The sequence below is a fragment of the Apteryx rowi genome, unplaced genomic scaffold (genome assembly GCF_003343035.1).
Source record: "Apteryx rowi isolate R43461 unplaced genomic scaffold, aptRow1 scaffold_530, whole genome shotgun sequence".
Taxonomy (NCBI): domain Eukaryota; kingdom Metazoa; phylum Chordata; class Aves; order Apterygiformes; family Apterygidae; genus Apteryx; species Apteryx rowi.
In genome coordinates this window covers 127,336-135,797 of record NW_020450795.1, presented here as the reverse complement: position 1 = coordinate 135,797, position 8,462 = coordinate 127,336, and the positions used below count along the sequence as shown (strand labels likewise).

At 69.0% G+C, this 8,462-nt stretch overlaps 3 protein-coding genes across 4 annotated transcripts; all 3 read left to right on the top strand.

The window, feature by feature from the left end:
• Nucleotides 1-1,955: 1,955 nt before the first annotated feature.
• LOC112973232 (protein S100-A4-like) lies at nt 1,956-3,055 on the top strand. The gene is made up of 2 exons (XM_026080879.1): nt 1,956-2,096; nt 2,891-3,055. The coding sequence occupies exons 1-2, from the start codon at nt 1,956-1,958 to the stop codon at nt 3,053-3,055; spliced, it is 306 nt and encodes a 101-aa protein (XP_025936664.1).
• A 2,512-nt stretch (nt 3,056-5,567) lies between these two features.
• On the top strand, nt 5,568-6,565 carry LOC112973231 (protein S100-A4-like). 2 transcript variants are annotated; one of them, XM_026080877.1, is made up of 3 exons: nt 5,568-5,637; nt 6,026-6,199; nt 6,312-6,565. In XM_026080877.1, exons 2-3 carry the CDS (start codon nt 6,059-6,061, stop codon nt 6,474-6,476), a joined length of 306 nt encoding a protein of 101 aa, XP_025936662.1. In that variant the 5' UTR covers nt 5,568-5,637; nt 6,026-6,058; the 3' UTR covers nt 6,477-6,565. The 2 variants fall into 2 exon arrangements, with proteins under 2 accessions (XP_025936662.1, XP_025936663.1); XM_026080878.1 differs by having other exon boundaries at nt 5,594-5,637; nt 6,043-6,199.
• A 601-nt stretch (nt 6,566-7,166) lies between these two features.
• Nucleotides 7,167-8,244, top strand: LOC112973226 (protein S100-A6). The gene is made up of 3 exons (XM_026080871.1): nt 7,167-7,188; nt 7,432-7,578; nt 8,035-8,244. Exons 2-3 carry the CDS (start codon nt 7,441-7,443, stop codon nt 8,176-8,178), a joined length of 282 nt encoding a protein of 93 aa, XP_025936656.1. The 5' UTR covers nt 7,167-7,188; nt 7,432-7,440; the 3' UTR covers nt 8,179-8,244.
• The last annotated feature ends 218 nt before the right edge of the window (nt 8,245-8,462 follow it).

Sequence of the window (8,462 nt, the reverse complement as noted above, 5' to 3'; positions counted from 1 at the left end):
TTGGCCTCCCTGATCCCGCCCTTTCCAGGCTCGGGCTTCCCCAGGGATCATCCGTGGGCAAAGGAGCTGCGGGCGCTGCTCCGCGGGGACACGGGGGGTGGGGGGACACGGGGGCCCCCGGCCCGACGGGGCGTCGCGTCGCGGTCCAGCTGCGCGGATCCCGATCCCCATCCCGATCCCGAGTCGCGGCGCCGCCTGGGGATTTTCCACTGGGAGGAGACTCGAGGGGAAGGAGGAGGAGGGGGGAAATGCCAGGGCCTGGGGGCCGAGCCCTCCTCCTCCTCCTCGCCAGCCCCCTTGCAGCCGCCGCCCCCCCGAGCCGAGCCGCGCCGGGGGTCCCGGGGGGGCGGCGGGGCGCGGTGCCGGCGGGGCGCGGTGCCCGGTGCCGTCCCGGGGCTGAGTCAGGCCGCAGGAATCCTGCTCCGCCGGGGCAGGGCCGCGCCGTGACTCAGGCGCCTGTTTGCGGAACCCGGCTGCGCCCCGCTGCCGTGGGAGTGGGGGCTCCCGCCGCGACCCGCCTCGCCTGCAGGTGCGGACCGGCTGCTGCCCATGGGGCCGATCCCAACCCCCCCCTGCTCCGCACACGCTGCCCCGTCGGACCCAGGCGTCCGGGCCGGGGCTCGGAGCCGCGGCAGCTTCCCGTGCGTGTTTTGGTCGAGGCCGGGCCCGTCGTTGTGCGCTTCATGTGCCTGCACGGGTGCTGGGCAAACGCCCACACGCAGGGAGCCCGGGTGCTCCCGGAGCCAGGAGGGAGATGCCGAAGGGCTCCACGGGGTTAGCAGGGCTGCCGGGGGGAAACGCACGTGCCAGGGTGGTTTGTGCACCGGTGCACGGCGCTGGGACTGCCTTGGCCCTGCAGCAGAGCTGGTTTAGGCCGGACCTTTCCTTGCAGCAGGGCTCGTCTCCCACCTGCGCCTTGGGGAAGCGGCCGCGGGGCGGGTGCCCGGCTGCTGGCAATGCCCGGCTGCACCCCTGGGTGCTCCTCCCGGAAAGCCTGGGGACGCTTTGCACGGTGCCACGTGGCAGAGGAAGGGCTGCAGGGCCCCGGGGGTGAGGACAGGGCCACCAGGCTCTGCAGCTGCTCCCAATTTCGGGAGCTCAAGCGCTCGCTCCTGGCCGGATCGCCCCCGGGCACCAGCTGCTAGCCGAGTCCTGGCGTGGCATCAGGCACGAGAGGAGCCGGGCTGCCCGCCACGCCGGCAGCCCTTCGGCAGCTCGGAGCCCCACGCACCCCCCCGGGTTCACCGCGGGGTTACCCTCCGGCTCGTGTTTCTTTACCCGAGGATTTATGCCGGCTCCCTCCTCCTAATCAAACAGGCTCTCGCGGCCGTGCAAACACACCCGGGGGCTTTGCGGGAGCCCCGGGCGGCTTCGCCCGCTCCTCCGCCCTCGCCTGCCCTGCAGATTTGCCGGCCCTGGCTGCAAATCCCGGCTCCCCTGGCCGGTCTGAGCCCGCGGCCTCGACGAAACCCTGCTCCGGCCTTGCCCATGCGGCTGCGCGCTCGTCTGCACCGGGGCCTGCCGGCACGCGGGCGCCCCGGGAACGTCCGCCTTGGCGGGACCGGAGCGGCCGCGAGCGCCCAGCAAAGGCGGCGGCGCTGGGGGGCCAGCAGCTCCCCCCGCCAGCGCCCAAACCCAACCGCCTCCCGCTAACCGGATCACACGGCCCGCTAGGCAAAAACGAGGCGTGGGCGAAACCGCCGGCGCGGAGGCGCTGGGAAAGCCCGGGGGCTGCGCGGGCAGCGCCTCCCCGGCCGGGTATAAGTGCCCCCGCGCGCGCGCTGGCCGCGGCACCCGGCTCCTCGCAGCCCCCCGCGACCGGCGCCCACCCCGGTGAGTCTTCCGCTCCGCGCGGTTTTGCTTTCCGCCCCTGCACCCGTTGCACCTCGGCCGGGGGTGCCGGAGGGGCCGCGCCGTCCCCGCCTGACCCCGGCTCCGCGCGGCAGGAGCTGGCGATGGCGTGTTCCCTGGAGCAGGCGCTGGCCACCATGGTCTGCACCTTCCACAAGTACTCCGGCAGGGAAGGGGACAAGTACAAGCTCAGCAAGGCCGAGCTCAAGGAGCTGCTGAACGAGGAGCTGCCCGTCTTCGGCAGTGTGAGTGACCCCGGGAGGCGGCGTTCCGCGGCTCGCGCTCCGGCCGGGCTTTGCTTTGGGATAACCCCAGAGGGACGAGCCGCGGGGGGGTCCCTGTGCTGCGCCAAGCGCCCTGCAACGCTCGCAGCCCACCGGCGATGCGTGGAGCAAGCCCCGGCCGGAGGGACGGGAGGAACCGCAGCCCTGGGGAGGAGGAGGAGGAGGAGGAGGAGGAAGAGACCAGGAGGACCTGGGCTGGAGCAGGCGCAGCTCTTGGGCTCAAACGGAAAGGAAACTTGGCTCTTCTCAGACCCACAAATCGTCATAGAAATATTTTGATTGGCAAAAAAAAAAGTTGTGCTCTGATTTCAGTTTATCTTCCCCCTTTTTTTTTTTTGCGCTTCCCCTTGTGGTTTCCAGTTTAAATTGGGAGGGGGGAGGTGAAACCTACCGACAGATTTTTTTCGCGATCGGGAATGACATTTRCTATAGCCACGTGCAGAAGCAGCCAGCACGCCCCAACCGCGGGCAAGTCCCTGCACTCCTGAAGGCCCCCCCTTCCCACGGGGACGGGAACCCCCCCTTAAGAGCAGGGAGGCACAGGAGCCTGGCCGGCCGCTGGGATCACCGTGGGCACGAGCACCAAGTGCTCGAGCCCTTTTTGCACCCTCCCTTGCGGCAGCGGGGCCCCAGGATGGGTAACAGGGGCCTGCGGCTCTGCACCCCCTAAACCCCAGCCCCACGTTAGGCGAGCGCGCCGTCACCCCCGCGCCGGCCGCGTCCCCGCTGACCGCCCCCGCTCTCCCCCCGCGCAGGGGCAAATGGACGAGGGGGAGTTCAGGAGGATCGTGAACGACCTGGACCACAACAAGGACGGCGAGGTGGACTTCCAGGAGTTCGCCTGCTTCATGGCCTGCATCGCCATGGGCTACCACGAGTTCTTCAAGGATTGCCCTGGCAAGCAGCCCCGCAAGAAGTGAGCCCCGGCGTCCCCCCTCCGTGGGCACCGTGTCACTGCTGGGCTTTTAATAAATAAATAAATAAAAAAAAAGCTTCCTAAAGTGTCCGAGTGCGTCTGCAAGGGGCTTCTCTGCAGGGACGGGTCTGGACCCAGCGTGGGGCCGTTAGCACAGAGGTGGCATCAGCTGGGACGAGCGCCAGCAGCCAGGCCAAGCGCCCGGCCGGGTGACTCACCGCTTTCTCCAGCAGGTTCTTCCCTCCCCTCCCCTCCCTGTGATTTTCCATGCTGCAGCTCGGAGCCGGGAGACGTCGCTGGAAAACTTTGAGCGAAGTTGCTCAAAGCCGTTTCTGAGCAACGCACGCAGCCCGGCCGATCAGCCGGCCGGAGGCAGCCCTGCGGGAAGAGCCGTAGCACGCGCTTAACTCGAAACACATGAGCGTCTCGGAGCCCAGCCTGGCTCGGGGCTTAGCACGAGCCGCCCCGGACAACGCATCGAACGCGAGCTTGGGGAGCAAAAGACCACGTGGAGGAGCCGGGGGGGAAAACCAAGGCTCCTGCAGAGCATGAGGGACACAGCACAGGGAAGAGCCGTTCCCGAGCGGCTGCAGGAGACCCTTACCCGCAGCCCCCTCGGGACGCGGAGGAGCCCGTCCCGGGGTGCTGCCGTGCAGGAGCCGGACCCGAGCCTGCCTCGGCCTCCCCCAGCTGCCACGGAGCGGCGGGTGACAGCGGTTTCCGGGCCCGTTGCCCTGCGATACTGGCTGGGCAGGATGTGGCTCATCCCCTCGCAGCTTTGGCAGCTCCTGCAGGTCCAGGCTTGCTTGCAGGGAGYGTTGCTGCTGCTGCTGCTGCTCTCCAGCCATGCTCAGCAGCCCCAGACCCCGGAGAAACAGCCCTCGGGCTGGAAACACCTTTGCAATGCTTCTGCCTCGCTGCACAGCCAAGCCAAGCCTATCCCCCCCCCCAACATCTCCCTGCTCCCCCAGCAGCTCCAAACCCTTCCCTCTGCCGTCCTGCTCTTTATAAAGGCAGCCGGCCCCCGGGAGCCTCTTCCCCCGCCCCAGGGATCTGCCCCAGCTTGCACCCGTTTCTTAATGGGGAGACGAGGCCCAGGCTTGGGGCTCTGTTTGACCAAAGTGGTCCTTAAAGAGAGCCCTCCCCGCGGGGGGGCCGGTGCTGACCACAAGGGACGCGGCCCTGGTCCTCGCACCCGGGTGCACGGCGTGGCTTTTCCCACGCGCGTCCCTGCTTCGCCCCCCCCCCGAAGGCTCCCGGGCAGCTGCTGTAGGCAGCAAGGGGGCAGGAAACCCCCCAAAACGGGGCTGGGGTCCTTGMGGGACCCAGCGCTGCTCCGGAAGCAGTCGGGAACCAGGGAAGGGCCGTGGGAGCCGGCTCACGGCGGGAGCACGGGGAAGGCTCCTGCCGTGACTCACCATCCCCGGCCCTTCCCCAAGGCAGGCATCTCTGGGGACATGGCTTTTCCCAGCTCCGGAGCTGGRCTGCGGCTCAGGGCCCTGCCAGCCRCTGCGTTCCCAGTGGAAACCCCCTCCCGCACCTGCCCCTCTCTTTTTCCTGTGGGTTTTTCCCCGTTTTTCCYGCCCCGGTGCCAGCGGCGGCGGGCGCCTCTCTCCCAAGCGGGGCGCTGGGCTCRGCGCGACTCGCAGAGGAAATTCCCGGCGTGCGGGCAGCAGGATGCGCGGAGAGGAGCGCGAGCGCCGGGACGCAGGGACCGCGGCCGCRGGCTTTCCCGCGCGGCTCCCTGGCACATGCCGAGGCCACGCAGCGACCAAAATAGCGCCGCGTTACACAACGAGGCGCCGCGCCGCGCCGCGCCTGCTTCGCCGTTAGGAAACGGAGATCCCGGCACGCAGCGTTAGCTAAAAACAGAGAGGAAAAAAGAAAACAAACTCCAGCGCTGCCAAAGCCAGGAACAAACCCTGCTGGGGGCTGCGCGGCTCCAAGCGCCGCCGCTGCCGGAGCAGGGCTGGCAGCTGGGCCAAGATGCCTCTGGTTTGGTTGTGATTTCCGTGGTTAGACTTGCTGCACCGAGGGAAGAATAAATGCTTGTGCGCAACGCGCTGGCGGCGACAGCTCGCTGCAAAGGGGTCGGCGTTGTTCCCGGGAAGGGGCGGTGTTTTCCCGGGATTTTGCTGCGCACGGGGCATGGGGGGGCTGCCAAAGCCCCCGTGCATGGCATTGCGCTCCGCACTGGCATCTGCCCCCGGCTCGGCACCCGCAGCCGCCTCCGACCCTCACCGTGCCCAAGAGGCCGGTTGTGCCCCCGTCCCCCCTCCTCGGCCGGGGGCCCCCCAGCCCCTGGCCCAGATCTTGCTCTTTTTAACCCAAAGCAGCCCCGAGGCGCCCTGGCCAGCCGGGGGAGGGGCAGGACGAGCCGGGGGGGGCTGCGCTGGGGGGCCGGGGCTGCCCTCGGGGTTTCCTCTCTTCTCCTGCCAGCCAATGCCTGGACGGACGCTGGAGCAGCGTCGGCCCCTTTCCATCGCCGTAGCGGGGGGGCGTCCCCGGCGGGGCTATAAATGCGGCGGCCTCGCGCCGGCTCCGCTCCCACCCTGCCTTTCCTCCAGCGTGTGGTTTGAGCTGCTGGTGAGTTGTTTTTTCCTACGACGCTCTGGCGTCCCCCGCTCTGCCGTTCCTCCAGATGTTGCCGTGCGGGGGCCAGCGGCTGGCAGCGCGAGGCGCTCGCTGCGGCGGCCCCCGGGAAGCGTGCGCCCCTTCCCGGCCCTGCTCCAGCCCGGAGACGCGGGGATCGGGGGGTGGCCGCCGGCTCCTCGCCGCGTTTCCCCCTCCGCCTGGCTTTTCTCGGCAGCGCCCAGCCCGGCTGCCGGCGGGTGGATTTGGGAAGGAAACGGTGATGCATCCCTGTGCATGGGGTGGGCGGGGGGTGCCCGGCCCGCACGGGGGGCTGCGCCTGGGGGGACACCGCAGGCCCTGGCGCGGGGTTTCCCCAGCTCTGTGTCCTCATCCTCTCCAGCTGTTCGCACTCCGCAGACTCGCCGGCATCCCCATGGCTTGGCCGCTGGAGCAGGCGCTGGCCGTGATGGTCTCCACCTTCCACAAGTACTCGGGGAAGGAAGGGGACAAGTACAAGCTCAGCAAGCAGGAGCTCAGGGAGCTGCTCACCAAAGAGCTGCCCAGCTTCATCAGCGTAAGTGTCCAGAGCCGGGGCCCTGCCGCGTCCCACGGGCCACGCCGGGCTCCCGGACACCTGGGCCCCTCAGTGCAAACACCCCGGTTTTCCCCATCTCTCCCCTCTGCAGAAACAAACGGATGAGGCTGGTTTCCAGAAGCTCATGAGCAACCTGGACAGCAACAAGGACAACGAGGTGGACTTCCAGGAGTACACGACCTTCCTGGCCTGCGTGTCCATGATGTGCAACGACTTCTTCCAGGGCTGCCCGGACAAGATGCCACGCAAGAAGTGAGCCCGGCCGCCTCGCCGCTCGCCGCCTCTCCCTCGCCGCTGTCACCCCTGCCCCATGTTCCTCAGATTCTTTAAATAAAGGTTGCTTTAAACAAAGCCCTCTGCAAGCAGGTTTTTTTGGGCTGGGGATGCGGGCTTGGACGCTGTCGCGCCCTGTTTCCCCGCAAACTTTCACCTGCAGTTTGCAGGAGCAGGTGGTGCTGGACGGCGCCGCTTCGGAGCTGGATTTTGCCCTTGGGGTGCCGGAAGCGTGGGCACCTCGCTCCGGTGAGCGTGACTCGCCTGGGAACCGAGCCCTGCGGCTCTGCTTGCTGGCGTGAGTCAGCCCCGCGGCGGCACCCTGCCCGGCGGTGCCCGGCCGCTCTCGGGCCGTGCCAGCGTTTGCTCACTTTATTACCCTGCGGCTGCGCAGGGCTCGGGATGGGGGGGGGGGGCTTTGCCCCGGGCTAAAGCCTCCCGACAGCCTGGCAAGGGCGATAACCTGTCGCTTATACACATCTAGATGTGTAAAAGAGAAAGGGCCCGGCCCGGGGGTGGGCAAACCCCCCAAACCCCCCGCGCCGCGCAAGCCGTCGCCCCCCCCCCAAATGCGCAAACGCCCCGGCCCTGCGACGTGCAAAAGCCCCGGCCCCCCCGGCGTGGGAGGACCCGGCCGCGGCTATAAAAGCGAGGAGGAGCCGGGCGGCGCCGTCGCTGCTGCCCCGCTCCCGCTGGTAAGTGGCTTTTGATTTCCTTTCCCCTAATTCCCCCCTCTCGTCCCCCCCCCGACGGCCGCGGCCGCCCCGGGGGGCTCCGGATGTGCCCGGAGCCGCTCCAGAGGTGCCGCGGAGCCGCTCCAGATGTGCCCGGAGCCCGGCTGGAGCTGCTCCCGGGCCGCGCAGCGGAGCCGCCCCTCTCCCCCCCCCCAACCCCCCTCCCCTCCTCGCACCCCGCTGACCCCCCGCTCCGGCCCGCAGCCGCCAGCCATGGCCGCCCCCCTGGACCAGGCCATCGGGCTGCTCGTGTGCATTTTCCACAAGTACGCGGGGAAGGAGGGCGACAAGAACACGCTGAGCAAGAAGGAGCTGAAGGAGCTCATCCAGAAGGAGCTGACCATCGGGCCGGTGAGCGCGCTGCATCCCAGCCTCCTCCTCCTCTTCCTCCTCCTCCTCCTCGCCGCTGCCAGGGTCTGAGTGCATGAGACGGACCCGGAGAGCCGGCGTGGGCAGGGGGCGGTGGTGCCGGGGAGGGCCGGGAGCCGCCCCGTCACCCACGGGGCCTGATGCGGATGCCGGCACTTTGCAAGGCGGGGGCGAGCGCGGGGGTCCCCACCCGGCCGCACGGAGCGGGAAAGCGCATGGGGGCTGGGGGGGGTCTCGCGGCATCTCCCGGACCCGCATCCCGCCTCCCTGCAGCAGCGGCTCCGGCTGGGATGGGCAGGATGGGGCAGCGCGTCCCGGGAGCGATGTCCGGGCCTGCAAAGCGGGGAGGCTCCTCCGTTCCCGCGCAGGCGGGCGCGAGGGGCGGCTCGGCATCGTCCCGCGCCCACCAACGCCTCCGTGCTTTTCTCCGTGYTCCAGAAGCTGCAGGAGGCCGAGATCGTGGGGCTCATGGCGGACCTGGACCGCAACCAGGACCAGGAAGTGAACTTCCAGGAGTACGTCACCTTCCTGGGCGCCCTGGCCATGATTTACAACGAGGCGCTGCAGGAGTGCAGAAAGTAGAGCCGGGCCGCGGAGGGGCCCCCAGGCCTCCTGGCGCCCAATAAAATTCCTTTTTTGTAAAGTTTTGCTGCTGTGTTTGGGGTCATTTTTGAATCTAAAATAAATGAGGGGCCGGGGCCGCGGAGGAGGGGGAGCCGCCGGCGGGAGGGACGGAGGTGGGAGGCCAGCGAGGGGCTGGCTGAGCCGCAGCCGGGGCTCGTGTCCCGAAGGGCCTGATCCGTCCATGCACCCGTTGGGTGCTGGBGATGCCCTGCCCGTTCCCGGGACCTGGGGGGGGGGGGATG